We start from the raw sequence: 16,152 nt of genomic DNA, 5'->3' as shown, positions 1-16,152 counted from the left end.
TGAACAGTGCTAATTCAGCAAAAGTATGATTTTATTAGAATATATATAACTTATGTATGTACAGGGGGAATTGTTCCTGATCTGTAATTGCTACAACGAAAATAATCTTTACTAAGACCGTACAACTGAGATGTGGGCTTATATGTCGAAGTCGAACAAAAAGATCTTTACAGTCAACTGTCAACAGCCTCTGATTACACACATAATCCTTAAGTAGGAAAAAGAGAGACTCCATAATCACTCAAGCTGAGCTCATGGTCCGGACAATGGCACAAACTCAATTGTCAGTGGCCAACTTTTCTTTCTTTTTTCTTTTTGTAATTGTATATATGGGCACAGAATTTACAACATTGAGTTCTCAAATCATCATATTCAACCCTGCCAGGTCATCCATTGGGATTCCAAGGCCACCAATACAATCATTATCATGTAACCCATCGTCAATATTCATCAACCATGATCCTAGGTCCTCTCCATTACCACCTAAGTCATCCATATCAGGCAGTTGCAGTCCAGATAAATCAATTGGTTCCTCCAATATGTCATTGGAATAGTTGTTCTCATCCTTGCCAAAGTTACTTTGGCTATTCTCACTTGATTTCAGCGTTGCTGAGAATATTCCTTTTGTTTGTTCTCCCATATTTCCCGAACAATTGACTGAAGCAGACAAATGAGCAGTTTTCTGCTTGGGTCTTGCCTTGGACTTTCTATCACCTTTGACAGAGGCTGATACAGTGCGACTAATTTTTGTAGTTCCATTTTTGGGGAAGCTCTCTCTGTTGTTTCCTTTTCCCTCTCTGTCCCTCTCACTTCTTTTTCCTTTTGCACTGCATGAGAGAGAACCACCAAGGCCATTGCTGATAATACCACCTACATTATCAAGTAACACTTCCCTCCTTTTCCCTCTATTTGACCAACTTTCTTCATTACCAGTAACTTCATCAGAACCCAGATTATTTGATGTAAATAATTCAGAAGAATAAAGATCCTGATTGTTTGAACTGGGGCTCTGATGTGCACCAAGAGGAGCTGAAAACACCATAAAACAAGAGTATTCATAAAGAGAGAAGTTCCTACTTTAAGAGAAGACGAGTATTTGCAGGGAATAACACAATTAAATATTTATGAGCATCCTGCAATTTTATCTGGAATTTACCTGAAGTTCTAGCTTCGACAGAGAATCCAGATTCTCCAAGATGCAGTTTTCCAGACTCATTACTAGTGCTGGAGTTCAAAGGTTGTCCATCTACAAGGCGGGATACACCAGAGAGGAAAATATCCTTATACAGAGGATCGTCAAAGCAGCTCTTTCCTGTCTCCTCAAATTCCCGGTACCGTTCCATAGTCCGCTTAACAAAAGCTAAGGCTGCTTGCTTGGCCATTTTACCACTGGCACTTTTCATCCCATGGGCATTAGGTCCACAGCAACTCTGTAGGGATGAAATAGTTAAGATAACAATTAATCAATAGCAGAAATAGCTACCAGTTATATTAGATTGAATTTTGAAGCAGACTGGGACAGATCCAACTTAAAGAGACGGACAACCAAATGTGGAGGTAGCTGGTACTATGATTTGCTTCCATTCACAAGCTCGTTTCATTTCCTTTTTTCTTCTTTTTGTTTTCACACGAATGAATGTACAGAGTGATACTAAACCTAAACCATTAGATTGCAATTGCTAGTTTCTTTTTACATAGGAAAACGGTATGTTTAGCTTTCCCTTTTATCATATACTTTTTCCTTTGCTTATCTTTTAATCTGAGTGAAGCTATGTCCAAGTGATTAGAGCATTTGATAAAAAATTTATAGTATTTGTTTCTCTGCAGTTCAAAAAATTAAGCCTAGTAGCTGGTGCTTAGAGCCTCTCAAAACAAAGATAACAACCTTTGCTGAAGAAAAAAAGTTCTCAGGTTTCTCTCTGTCTATTGGTAAGAAATTCATATTGAAAGTATTAGTAATGAGGACAAGATATGACATTAATTTTTTTTTTTTGATACTAACAAATAGTCTATAGTCAACTGGTTCTCTAAAAGAATTCTTACATCAATATATTATAAGGATAATAGAGGAAGAACGAGATGATAGTGATGCTTACCATGTACTTCTCATAGGCCATTTCCACAAGTTTGCTAAGAGCACGCCCTTCAAATTCCCTACAAAAAATGAGGTTCTTACATTAGTATCAGGAAAGACCGAAAGATAGGTTGTCTAGATATCATATTGCTAGTAAAAGAGAACAAAATCCTTACTTCTGCTGGAGCTCTTTAGCATCAGTAGCAGAACATAGAAGTTTGCCGAGCAAGCTCTTCTTCCGTGAAGCCTAGATATGGTGGGATTACCAATAAGAAGGATTATTAAAATAAAAATTTCAGAAGGCTTACAAAGGAACTAAAAAAAATACACAGAAGAGTCCGAAATTAACAGTCATCCTAATTCCTGATCTATAATAAGCGTCATCAAAATAAAAGAGTTTTCTCTTGGAGGTTTCAAGATGAACCCAATACAATAACTCAAATGCCAGTTTCAAATAAATCTAAGAAATAGCCTTTATGAGAAGCTACACCAAAGTTTATCAATATTCAAATTTGTGCCGGGTTAAAGATCTTAATCAAGATTCCAGATATACTAGCACAAAAACGGATGAGGATGATGATGAAATTTATCTGTCCCTTTATATGATATTCTTTCACCACACACATGCACAGATGAGGATGATGGAACTGCAGGTATCACAGATTTTAACTCCGTTTCTCTTAGTATATGGACCAATAGTCCAAATCTGGAAAATTTAGCTTTATGCTTACGTATTCCTAATATAAAACTATGTACATGTAAACAGATTAGCAAAGCTTAAACCCTTCTCTATTTGAATAAGTTTTATACTTAAACATGTGTTACCTGTTCCTTGTACTTCTCATCCAACTTAGTGATATCTCCACTTATTTCATCTCCACTCTGTGCCACATAAGATCGATCAGAACCCAGAAGTGTATAGAAACAATTTAATGTAAGGCAGGCTTCAAAAGCAAGAGAGAATAGAAGCACGTGGAGTATATTTAAAACCTTAAAGAGAGTAGATCTGACATACCACTAAATCTGGATAGATTCCTATGCTGTGAACTTCCATGATTAGTCTTTCATTTACTGACATATTTTGATACTGATACTCGGAGCATATTGTACTAGGTATCGACTGGTTAGTGTGTAAACCATTTTGCAAATGATCGCAGCTTGAGAAACCCGTGCCAGGAATTGGCATAATGTTCTTCTCCAGTTCGTAAAATGATCTTCCATTTGAATTTACATCATAACCATTAAACGTAGGACATCCAGAAGGGTCACAACTTGGTGACGTGTGAGAGCAGAAAGAATTTGATCCGAAATCTTTTTCAATCTCAAATGAAGATTCATGCACATCATATTCGGATTCATCTTCTTCTTCAGGAATCAAAGCTGCAATAAGTCTCTGGTACATAGAAATCTCATCTGGCTTCTCCATTCCAGGAGCAACATGCTCAGAGCTAAGTTCCACACTTCTTGCTTCAGTCTCACCTCTCCCAAATTCGTTCGAGCCATAGTCAGGTGCTGAAATGCAGCTAACTGTATCAAGAGGAACTGGAGCAGGTGCGTCCACCGCTGTACCAGAATTAATCTGGAAGGAAGAAAAATTACAAAGAGGACTTCAGCACACGGAAATGCAACTAAACGTAGAAAAACTGCATCAAACTAAGATTCAATCATCAGTACATGTTGAACATCATTCAAATTTCATTCTTATATACTTGCATAGAGTACAACTTGACATTCATAGTGTGTGTATTACTTTGATTATAATTGTAGGAGCCCTAGAACCACAACATTCATTGCTTATGAAGACAAACAGACTTCAGATGAAATGGGTAACAATAAATCAAATAGTATATTAAATAACATAAGTATTAGCATCAACAATACATCAATGCAGACGTCTCAAATTTGTGAATTATTTCCTTTTTTGGTTCATCCAAAAAATATTTGACGCTTTCTATTCATAGTAGTAGGATCCGCACAACTCACAATATCCACCACACATTTAAAGTAAGACTATTACTCCACTCACACACTACCAACTAACCTGTGCCGTCCACAATGTCACAAATTTTATTGTCGAGAGGGAGTTAAAATCTTTTATAGTAATATAATAACAGAATCAGAAAACAAATGCAATATTATACTACAATTTAACTCCACTGAATTTTCACAAGCAAAAGACTACATATCATGACTAGCTAACAGTGAAGTCCATGGGTCAAATGTGGAAATAATCCTCATATCTTCCATCAACAACAATGTTTCACAGTCAGAATAACAAAAAACAAGATAGCAAAATATTTTCCCCCAAGCCACACTCTAATAGGTATAGCTATTGTGAGATACCTTTACACGTGGGAATCTAACATATATCACAAGTCATTTAATCAAAATTCATTTCATGCTGGAATTTTGAAATTAATAGTTACGTTACACAAATAGACTTCACCTGATCTTTCAAATAGGATATATTCACATCAGTGATAAAATGAAATAAAGGCTCCATCTTCTTCCAGAATGGGCTAGATAGGGCTTGAGCTGCATCCAATAATACATATTATTGCCAGGAGAAAGTTATGAGAGAGTATTAAAACCTCAAAACGAATAATACCAGTGTCTGTTACAGCATTTGCAGCAGCCAAAAGCTCTTCATGACCATCATCAGCACCAACTTTATCAACATATACAGGTTATTAGAAAAGGTAAATAAAGATTTGGACACAAAAGGCAAATGTCATCGTATGCATTCTGAAATTAATTGATTACCAAGGAAATCTGCTCCTGTATTAATGGTAATATGCTTTTGTCGCGTATAAGCCTTCCTATCAGAAAGCTTTCTTGTAGGTGGCCTCCCCGCTCTGCTGCAAAAATGATTTCACATGTCATAGAAGTTTCTTGACTGATAGATAGTGCTAGTTCACACCATCAAGATGAGCGAAAAAAACGAAAAGAGCACAAAAACCTAGACCCAAAAAAAAATTAAAAGAAAAAATTATTGGCTTTAAACCTTTCAGTCTTGTCAAGACCAAGTCTTGAACTTCTAATTTGTTTAGTGGTTCCCACATTCCCAAGCTTTTCCACTGACAAAGGCAAGAGGGACCTAGAGGAAGTAAATCCTCGACCAGTTCTGCCTTGCCTCCTAACACTATCTCCGCGGTCACCTGTATTGACTGCCTTGTTTTTCCTTGGTGGTAGCAGCAGAGCTGAGATTTTCTGGACATTCTTAACACCTTTCTCATCTAGCGCATCAGACTTCTTATTCTTGTTTCTTGACTTGATTTCAGCAGCACCTGATCCCTCACTTTCAGATAATACAGCTGGAGAGACATTGTCACATTTTATTTTGGCTTGCTTAGGAGTATGGGCAGGAAAACGCCTCTCATTCACAACCATGTCAGATGATGCAGCTTCCATAATAGGGTCCTCATCATTTCCAGAAACAACTGGTAATAAAGTAGTTCTTCTTGCAGTTCGAGAAATCTTTTGTGGCCTCTGAGCCCAACTGGCAACAGGAGATGAGGGCCGAGCAGAAGGGGTTCGTTTACGACTGCTGGCCCCAAGGCCACCAGTAACCTTGTTTGTACAGTTAGAAAGATCCCAATCATTAGATGATACAGACCGTTGCACTGCTTGAGACATCTTAGAGACACCACCGACTAAAACTGAGCGTGGGGCCCGAACATTAGCATTCGATTTTGAGCCTGAAGTAGGGCTACTGCAACTGATATCTTCTCGTGAATTTGCCCTTTAAAAGGTCGGAAAGAAAATATGTTAGAGAACAGGAAACAAAAGCAGCGTAATAAAGTGAAGCAACAGAACAGAAAATAGTTCATGCATGTGGGTGTGGCCTAAGAGAACTGTAAAAACAGGTCTTTCAGCAGTATGAAGACAAAAACGGTATATTGTTTCATCAAATAATTCTGTGAAACTAATTGTGAAAACTGAAATAAATGTATTTCCATACTTGTTTACGGCTTTCAGATTCATCCTTTCTTTCTCTTGACCATTAGAACGCTCTCTCCTCTCATGGAGAACAGAACTGTTCTCAGAATCAGTCCGAGACATAGATGACCGCATGCCTGAACTGGTCTGGGAGGTAGCCTCACTCTTCCCTAGACCCACGCCTCCATTAGTAGCACCAGATCTGCGTGAAGGAGTCTATTTAAGTTACTAGGGATGAAAAGGTAAAATTCAGAACGGCGACAGTATATCTTTTTCACCAGGGAACTAAGTAATAGAGAACAGAAGAAACTGCATGAAAAAGAAAATACTAGATATTTGGTGCTCAATTAATGATCCTCCTTGGAGACATTCTTATCAAGTATTGTTATGTAACAGTATTAGCATATGGTGGCAATTAAAAAAATAAAAAATTATAGGACCTGAAGACAATCATTAGCAGGCAACATAATGTGAATAAATCATGGAAATATTTTGGCTCGTTATCTGATAACAGGATTCCCGTTCAGTTATAAGATATCAAATCCCTTAATATCTTTAATCCACACCTAGCTTACAATTCTCGGAGCATATAGAGCATGAAACATCATATATATGTAACGGACATTCATGCCCTGAAAACTGGGGTGATAGGCTCTCAAAGCCATCTGTCCTTTTTTAAGCAGGACAGTCTCACCTAATTAATATGCTATTGATAGATATCAAGAAAAGAACGTTTCACAGAACATAAAAAATAGGATAACTTGTTACTCTACATGAAAAATATACAAATTATATAGATTATGCACCTTTTATCTATGTAACAAAAAGGAAAATATGTTATGTCAATTCAAGCAGTTTATGTAATCTCTCTGATTCATGCAGAATCCGATGAGTATGAATAGATTGAGAATGGATGATTTCTCCAGCCAATAGACCAGTAGAAAGGGAACTTATTAATCTTAAGAGTTGCATATACATCCAACAGACAGACAATGGAGTGAAAATTTTTTGGAAACACATTTTGTTATTACAGCAGTATCATTGACAACAGAACTATAGTGCGGCATACCTGAAGCCATAGGCATCAGCCACCCTTGAACGGGCTTCGGGAATTAGACGCGGATGTGTTCCTTGTTTAGGTTCCCTATAACCATCAACTGCTTTTGTCTTCATTGAACTACCAGCATTGTCTACCTTTTTACCCGTGCGCTTTTTCTTCATTTTGGAAATCTCCCAACCATCAACAGCAATGGATATAGTTTGATCCTCACCCTGAACTGAATTAGAACTAGAGATTCTTACTGCATCCCTGTCCTTATCCATAGTCGCAGGTGGTCTTGCAAGGATATTAGCTCGTGCTTCCATCTAAATGCAAGAAAACATAAAGTCAGGCCTTCAATAAAAATGGTTTCAGTGATCAATTCCAATCAAGTACTATGGAAGTCCAACATTAATTCAAGATAAGAATATCATGGATAAGCAAAACAAATAATTAATACCCGATTACCAGATAGGAAAGAAATGTCCAAATTTGACAGAAGCATGCACGTCATTCAATATACTGTATTAAGTAATTTTTCCTTCAAAATCTTAAAAATAAAAAAATATAAGACAAGAAATAGGGATCATGATTCCTTTTTTAAGAAAAACACAGAGTTCTTTTTGGAAATTTTACAGAGAAACAAAGAAGAAAAAGACAAATAGTGACATTGGGAAAGAAAGAAGGAAGGAAATGACCACAAACCCTAGCATCAGCCATAGAAGTTCGAGTGCGCTTGCTTGGAATGGCATTCTTTATCCTTCCTTCAGACTTTTGTTGCTCCAGCTCAAAACCACTTGAAATAGCATGGTTTTGCAATCCCTTTTTCCCAACACCCACCCCAGATGCTGAACGATCGATTGACAAGGCATCCAGCCGGGATCTCTTTCTCGATGGAATAGCAGGGAAACACTTGTTAACTACTGATAAACAGTCATTGAATATCTTCACGCGTTCCCTAATGAAGGTGGAATATTATAATATGCTGCTCACTTCAGATGGGTAAGAAATATAAGGACGGGCTAAGATCAGTAACAATTACCTAGCTTTAGTACCACTTTCCCGCACACCAGATTTTAGGCGCCTGAGGTCATCTAGTGCGGGAGAAGTTAGAAGTTTGCTTTTGGAAGATGACGGTAAAAAATCTTCCAGGGGCATACCAACAGCAGCACTAGCAAGCCGCTTAAAATCTGCTGGCCTATTCAACTTATGATCTACGACCATGGACTTTGGATCAACACGCACACAATGGAAGAAGTTGACTACATCATTTTGAGTTACCGATGCATTGCTTCTTGTCATACTTGGCAGACTTGATAAAAGTGGGTTCTCCAAGTTCTCCCGAAAGCTACCTGATCTGTCCAGTGAGGCGGTACCAAAGGAACCACGGTGGCCAGATGCATACAATGGCCTATCAGGACTACTGGAGATATCAAATTTTCTAGATGCTGACATGGCATCAGTTTCCACACACTATCTGTGTTGAGAAACCAGTTAACACAATCTTGCATGGCAATGTTGTATTACTAGAATATATACGCATCAAACCAACGCTCAGAAGGGTGGAATATGACGACAGGACACTGACAAACCTGTGCCTAAAAGAAAACCAAAATATATGTTATATAGAGATTTACCTTAACCCTGAAACTACACTGCAGATGCATTCCAAGTCCCACACAGAAATGATGATGGAATGCAGTTTTGAATGAAATAAAAGGAGCGTTGCAGGGATCAACACAGAATGTTAAATGGCAGCAAAGCAAAGACCAAAGACACCCATCATCGGATATTTTTCCCATTATATGCATGTACAAGCTTTAAAAATAAAAGGTTATAAATGCAACTTTGGATCAATATTATCGAACAATGTAACCAGATAATTCAATGGATGCTACTTCTTTAACTCTATACCAAATCTGGAACTTTTATATCGACTCCTAATATCTCGATCCGTAACAACTACCTTGAGTTCTCTGAAAGATTTATTCTTTCTCGCAGATAGTCTAAATGTTGAACCTTTGTGTTAAAAATAATTGAGCTTAATTAATGCTCCTAAAAATCCACTTAATTAACCAGCTTGCATTCATAATTAGGACACCTCACTTGCTCAAAATACATTTTTGCACTATCCATTTATCTAAATATCACCTACAAACTTTAGAATCCAAAATAAATGCTTCTCCTCACACAGCTAAGAATCCACATCAACTACCAACAAGGATTCAATTATACCATGTGATCAAAAGAAAAAACCAGCAAATACTCAGATTCAATAAACAGTAAGTAACCATAGCCAACTATATCTGACAGCAGCAAAATTTAGGAAGAAATAAAAAACAGCACTAATCCTTTCAGAAACATTTAGAAAAAAGGGTACCTGCAAAGTTAACTTTTTTTGTCAGAATCACTGTTAAAATCTTCAAAAAGATGCTTGATCTACAAAGCTCCAACTCGTAATCTCTGCAATGATACAAACATCTTAGATAATCGATCATCAATAAGGGTTCAATTAGGGTTTTGAAAATTCACACAATTTATGCAATTATGGAACAGAAACAATAATTCACAACGTACGTGTACAGGAAATTAATGCCCAGGCAAAATTCAATGTGAAATTCTGGAATATAATTGCAAAATTAATCACCTGAAAATCGAAGAAATCGGTGAAAGCAGAAGTCGGTCGTTAAATCAAAGGAAGAAGATGTTTTATTAAATATAATTCCTTTTTTCACCTGAATTTTGCCGATAGTATTTAGAAATTAGAATCAATATATGAGTATCTGAAAATTATTTCATTTTAGGACATTAGGTGTGAATAATTATGAATATATTTGGACCTAAGTTATTTGTCAGATAAAAAATATTAAAATATTGGGCCATACATTGAGAAATACGTATCCAGCCCAATTGGTTTTTATATTTGGTCAAATTTGGTAAAGCATTGGTGGACACATTGGGTACTAAAATTTGTGCCGCTCTTCTTGACACTCTAAAATTTAATCTTTGTCCTTCAAACAATGGACCGAGAAGCCATACTCTTCTTTAATCCCAGTCTTCAAACAATCTCTTTCGCCTCTCTTTTTCCTAAATTTGTAATACCTTCAATTTCTTTGCTTGATATTGAAAAGAGACAACTTGTCTTCGAGAGCATGAGTGAATCACTAGAATGAAGGAATGATGTGAGCTTGATGGTAGTTGTCTTTTTATTCAAAAATTAGGTGAGTTTGATGGTACTATACGTCGGTTGCCACTCGTCGGACCCAGACCCTCAGTTGTAGCTCGAACGCTCGATAGCTGACGCAGTTGAGTCATTCAAGAACTAGGGCTCTTCGCTTCTAACGCAGTTGTGGATGAAAGAAAGAGGAAGAAGAGGATTAATATCGTGAATGAGAACTAAGGTTTTTGAAATAAAAGTTATATTATTTTAAATATAATTTTATTCTAATAATAATTAATATTGTCGAATTTATTAAAAAATTATCAACAAAAATGATAATTTGGTCAAAATTGGGATTAAAAATATTGAATGTTATAATTTGACGGAATAGTTAGTTTTGGACGATCGTAATCCTAAAGTGATGAAAGAGAAAAGACACTGTATTAAAAATGGACCACTCACCCCTTAAAAGGTCTTATAAAGAGGAGGATTATCCATACTTTTATAGGTGAACTAGGATCTTTACCAAGCTGATGTAGAATAAGATATTAGAATTTTAACCCAACATTTCACTTGAATTATTGAAACAAGATAAGGTAGTACTAGTACTACACGAAGATAATAAATAATAATGGACCCACAACGTGGTTATAGCTATCACATTATTAATTGGAAATACGTGAATCACTCTACTCGGTCTCCTCCTCTGTATTATGTAAAACTTTAAAACGTAGATACTTCCTCTGTCCGCCATTAGGAGTTCTATTTCTTGGCGGCACGGGTTTTAATAAATGTTAAGAAAAGTGGATGGAAAAAAGTTAATAGAATAAGGGTCCCACTTATATATATTAGTTTTAAATAAAATGTGAATGAAATGAGTTAGGTAAAGGTGGGACCCTGTTACTACCATTTAAGGTAAAAGTGAACCGGGACTCATATTCGCGGACGGACTAAAATGAAAAAATGAGACTCCTATTCGCGACGGATGGAGTATCTCAAAATAATAATTGAGACATTATTTCGTTGATAAATAGAGTAAGCAATAACACAAGATCTAATTTATACTACTAATCTACACAAAATAAGAAAATAATAAAAAATAGGATAGCTGAATCTGTTACTACTAGAATTTTCCTATCAAAATGGTATCCAAATGCTCTTCTAAGACCACCTTTGTCTTCATCGTCAAAAGAGCTTCGCGTGAGTACCTTACACGCCTCAATCGTAGCCCGGATGAGGAAGTTATGGTCGTTTTACGAAAGCCGCGCAGTCCAACAAGCAAAACGCCCGACCACAGAGAAAACGGCCGGGCAAGGCCTCAAAACGCCCAACCGGGCGTTTTGTCTGAAAATGTCATTTTTCAAGCTTTTAGAGACTATTTTCTCTATTACTTTTGTTTTAGTATAAATACTCTTTTGTAGGGTTTCATTCTCAGCTTTTGAATATTTGTAAGAGACAATTTCTCCATATTTGAGAGCCCACCTTCTTCATCTTTTGAAGACTTATCAAATTCCTTCGGGTTGCATTCGATCTTTTGCCGGGCTAAGGTTGATTGTAAAGGTATGCTTGCTAGTTCTTGTGTTGCTAGTTTGTGGAGCCATTAGGTGTGTATGTGAAAGTGCCTTTGGGATTTCTTTCTTGTTCTTCACCTAAACCATAACACTAATCCATCCTCTATCCTTTTATCCATTTTTCTTGTTCCATTTCTTGGTTTATCTTGTTTGTTTGTTGGATTTATTTACAAGAATAAGTCCGGGGCAAATTAATGAGTTTTCAATCTAGAAGATTCAGAGTACTTGGTTAGGTAGCGAGTTTAATTATTGATAGGGTATCTATAGAGAAAAGAATAGGAAAAAATACAATTCCAAGTTTTCACTTTAATAAGTGAGAACAAGACATGGAGTATGCGTTCTAGAATCATACAAAGATTAGTTGTTTTTTCTCACTTTAAATTAAAAAGTTCTTTCATCATTTTTTTCACTTATAAATACTATTTGTTCATTTTATTATGTCATGAGTACCGGTCTAATATTTATTTCAATTCATTATCTCTATGGGTGAAATTCAAATTTTCTTTGCAAAATACCAATTTATCTTCTCAAAATTCAAATGCTGTTCCCATTTATCTGAATTTCTTGATTTTCAATTGATCAAATATGTGCAAGGGTTTGGGGATATTAATCGATACGACGATCCATTATCTGACGATGATGACATAGCCACAAAGAGAAGAAAAACCCTTTGTTCCGATGACAATGCGGAGAAGAATCGCAGAAAATAAACACGTATCGAAACAAATGGCTTTTCTTCTCTTCCCACTACTGTTGTGTCGTGTAGTTGCAACACCTCTCAGGTACAAGTGTGAGGCCTTGGGAGGTGGGTTTCTAGCAAGACATTGAGTTAGGCCCTCCCCTTTAGCGGGCCACTACATACCCTGATTGAATCCCTTATAATACTGTCGGCAAGGATGAGGTTTCAACCTTTTTGCAAGAACATATCGGCCTCCCAATGCTCGAAAATGGGACCCACAACGTGGATACAGAAATCAAATTTCATAGTACACAAATTACATAAAAGCTTTCCTACCTCCTGACTCCTGAGGTCCCACAAAACGTGGATACAGATATCAAATTTAAAATATAACATTCAATAAGCTTGCCTACTTCCAGAGGTCCCACTACGTTCATACTCAAGTATGTGTGGATCTTCGCATTGCTAATTTACTGATCAAAAGCAGGGCAAAAAAAAAAATTGGCTTTCAAAGCTGAGAATCTCCTTGAAACGTATGCGGTTGAAGTTGAATCCAAAAGGGAAGAAGGGCGGAGGAGCCTCAAGGATAAATTCAAAAGGTACATTTGCATCATGTGTGAGTGCATCAGTGTCCACAAGGTTGGGAAAGAGGCTCGCCACATAATATCAGCCCTGGCCGAGCTCACTAACAAGTTAGAGTCGGAGTTGGGACAAGAAAGCTCATCTCTCTCGAGGCAGGGAGATGATGAGCGGCAGCGGATGTTGAGGCAGACGTATGGTCATGAGGTTGAGCCTCATTTCGTGGGCATGGAGAGAGACATCGAGCTTTTGGTCTCCAAGGTGAAGGATGTGAAACGGCCCCGATTAGTGAAGATATATGGGATGGGTGGTCTCGGAAAAACTACTCTAGCAAGAAAGGTGTACAACCACAAAGACCTCCAATCTTATGCTCGAGCATGGGTTTGCATCACCCAACAGTTTCAACCAAAGGCCGTTTTCGGTGATAAAAGTTATGCATTAAATTAGTTATTATTTGATCATAACCCTATTTTTGGTTGATTTATGTTTTCTTTGTGTTATTCTATTAGAAATATAGAGCATTTTTAAATGAAATGTAACTAACTTTTTCGGATTTTTTAAATTTTCATTTTACAAGATATTTCGAATGTGTCGTTACAGGTTGGATTGGATTAAGTACAAGCATTTTGGACTTTTGGAATTTATGATTACATTATAATTTTTTTGGAATTATTTTTTATAATGCATAAATTCAATATGATATCAAAATACACGCCCCTATTTAATAGGAGGGAAAAAAAAAATTCTATAATCAAGATAGACCAATGTGATAAGAATCATTAAGTTAGGAAGAGAGATAAAAAATAATCTAGAGCACTCCATTCAATTTAATTTGATGGGTTGTACTACTACTCCACGTCTAGAAATTGATCTAGAGCACTATTTATTTTCATTTGTTTCTTCTAAGAATAAATTGAATATCTGCATCTTATTTTTTTTGTGTGTATTGTGACCGTTGACACAGATTTAAAATCTTTAGAAGATGTTGGAAGAGAAATTGTATCAAAGTGTGACGGGTTACCACTATCAATTTGTGTTATTGGAGGGATTTTGCGCTCAAAAGAATATAATTTACCAGAATGGAAAAAGGTAAATGCGAACTTGGAATCATATTTAAGGCATGGAGAAGGTGTTGAAGAATACAAAAGAGTAAAACAGGTGCTAGAGTTAAGCTATGATGCCTTGCCTTATTACTTGAAGCCATGCTTCCTCTATTTAGCATGTTTTTCCGAGGATCACAAAATTGATTTAGAGAAATTGTATCTATTGTGGATGGCGGAAGGCTTCATTTCATACCAAGATAAAGGACCTAACGAGACTCTAAGAGATGTGGCCCAGAGATATCTAACAGAACTTGTTATGAGGTCTATGGTTCAACTCCATAAATTTTGGTTATGCTCTCCACTTAACAAGTTCGATAAGTGTGGGCTTCATGATTTGATGCATGATCTCTGCTATTCTAAAGCTGAAGCCGAAGAAGAAAAGTTTCTGAAGCGCATTGATGCTTCTAAATATCTGACCGACATTCTTTCACCAACTCAAACAAGGTTAGTAATACCTCCCTCCATTGGCGGTTCCGTAACCAGATTAGCCATCAGTTGTGACTTCGAGCGTAATGTGTCAGGTATAGATGGGTTAGAGGAAGTTAAAGGTCTAATTAGATCGTTTATGCTTTTCCAAAATGGTTTAAATTTACCAACCAATATTGGCTTCAAAGAGAGTACGATTGACTTTAAGATGTCGCAATACTTGAGGATATTTGTGGTAGAAGGTTGTGAGTTTGAAGGGGGAAATTTACCAATCAAGGTGGGTGAACTTATTCATTTGAGATACTTGAGTTTGAGGAAGTCTGGTGTGAGAGAGCTACCAAAGTCTATATGCAGCCTGCCATACTTGCAGACCTTAGATTTGAATGTCCAGAATGTTATTAGATTGCCAAATGTGATTTATAAGATGAAAAGACTAAAGCATCTGTTTTTCTCACCATGGTGTGACATAATAGTGATTGGAGGGGAGAAACTAAGACTAGATGGGCTGCACGAGTTGGAGACATTAGAATGGATCAACAGTAAGACAACTTGCATTGCAGATATCCCCAAATTGATTAGTCTACAGAGTCTACGTGTTAGTGTTTGGGATGCGGATAGCATGTCAATTGTGTTGAGCAACAAAAATAGCCAATTACGTGAGACTCGTCTTCAGGTTAAGTCATGTGATCTAAGTTCAGAGAAAGATATGGAGGTTTTAAATGAGGGGTTGATGTCTCCATCGTTGGTTTTTTTGAGGATGCATGAATGCAATATGAGTGGCGATTTTCCACGCTACAAAAAAGGGATGTGTCAGAATTTAGTAATTTTGGGACTATTTAACTGCAAGGGTAAGGTAGACGTGGAGGAGTTTGGCAAGTATCCCATGTTGCAAGAGCTGACTTTACAGAACTTTGTCAAGATGGCAGAAACAATAACTTTCCGTTCAAATTCATTTCCACAACTCGAGCACCTTGGATTAAGCGAGTTGCAAGATTTAAAGAAATGGGAAGTGGAAAAAGGAGCAATGCCAAAACTTACTTCCTTGTTAATCGATGAGTGCCGCAATTTGGAGAAGGTTCCAGATGGTCTGAGATTCTCCTCCTCTCTTCGACGGATGGACATCATGAATATGCCAAGAGAATTTATAGAGAGAGTAAATGAAGAAGATTATGGGCCATTTGTCGAGAAAAGAATAAAAGGAGCAAGTGCCTGATGTTTTTGGAGGTAATAAATTTGTGACCATACATTATTAATTATATAATATATATATTGGCTAGGGAAGTTGTTTCTCTATTGTGTTTTCTATATAACTAACTGCTATATACACATTCCACTAACTTTTTCAACCAATTTTTCTTTACATTTCTTAAAATCCGTGTCCGGTCAAAGTGTGACTCTTAATCAGGGACGGAGGGAGTATAGTTTTTGTGGACAGATGAAGTAATGTTTATTGACTCTTTGTTCTTTCAAGATAAATGTTAAATTGGGGTCTGATATAACCAGGAACGTATAATTCCTTTAGGAGTGTAGCTCATATGTGCATTACTTGTGCTATTTTTTTGTATTTTTGGAATTTTTTATG

The 16,152-nt window shown here is 36.8% G+C and overlaps 2 protein-coding genes across 4 annotated transcripts; one reads left to right on the top strand and one right to left on the bottom strand.

The window, feature by feature from the left end:
- Nucleotides 1-13: 13 nt before the first annotated feature.
- LOC125191622 lies at nucleotides 14-9,830 on the bottom strand. Of its 3 annotated transcripts, none has more exons than XM_048089015.1 (16): nucleotides 9,700-9,830; nucleotides 9,433-9,515; nucleotides 8,095-8,650; nucleotides 7,758-8,010; nucleotides 7,083-7,378; nucleotides 6,036-6,215; nucleotides 5,079-5,816; nucleotides 4,838-4,932; nucleotides 4,683-4,742; nucleotides 4,521-4,609; nucleotides 3,090-3,653; nucleotides 2,900-2,956; nucleotides 2,251-2,321; nucleotides 2,097-2,154; nucleotides 1,157-1,430; nucleotides 14-1,029 (listed from the first exon to the last, which is right to left on the bottom strand). In XM_048089015.1, exons 3-16 carry the CDS (start codon nucleotides 8,505-8,507, stop codon nucleotides 359-361), a joined length of 3,819 nt encoding a protein of 1,272 aa, XP_047944972.1. In that variant the 5' UTR covers nucleotides 8,508-8,650; nucleotides 9,433-9,515; nucleotides 9,700-9,830; the 3' UTR covers nucleotides 14-358. The 3 variants fall into 3 exon arrangements, with proteins under 3 accessions (XP_047944972.1, XP_047944974.1, XP_047944973.1); XM_048089017.1 differs by having other exon boundaries at nucleotides 4,838-4,929; XM_048089016.1 differs by having other exon boundaries at nucleotides 9,630-9,711.
- A 4,483-nt stretch (nucleotides 9,831-14,313) lies between these two features.
- LOC125193497 (probable disease resistance RPP8-like protein 2) lies at nucleotides 14,314-15,783 on the top strand. Its single transcript, XM_048091302.1, has one exon. It carries the CDS (start codon nucleotides 14,314-14,316, stop codon nucleotides 15,781-15,783), a length of 1,470 nt encoding a protein of 489 aa, XP_047947259.1.
- The last annotated feature ends 369 nt before the right edge of the window (nucleotides 15,784-16,152 follow it).

This window comes from Salvia hispanica, chromosome 6 (assembly GCF_023119035.1).
Source record: "Salvia hispanica cultivar TCC Black 2014 chromosome 6, UniMelb_Shisp_WGS_1.0, whole genome shotgun sequence".
Taxonomy (NCBI): domain Eukaryota; kingdom Viridiplantae; phylum Streptophyta; class Magnoliopsida; order Lamiales; family Lamiaceae; genus Salvia; species Salvia hispanica.
The sequence above is the reverse complement of the archived record's forward strand: the minus strand, read 5'-3'. Positions and strand labels throughout refer to the sequence as shown.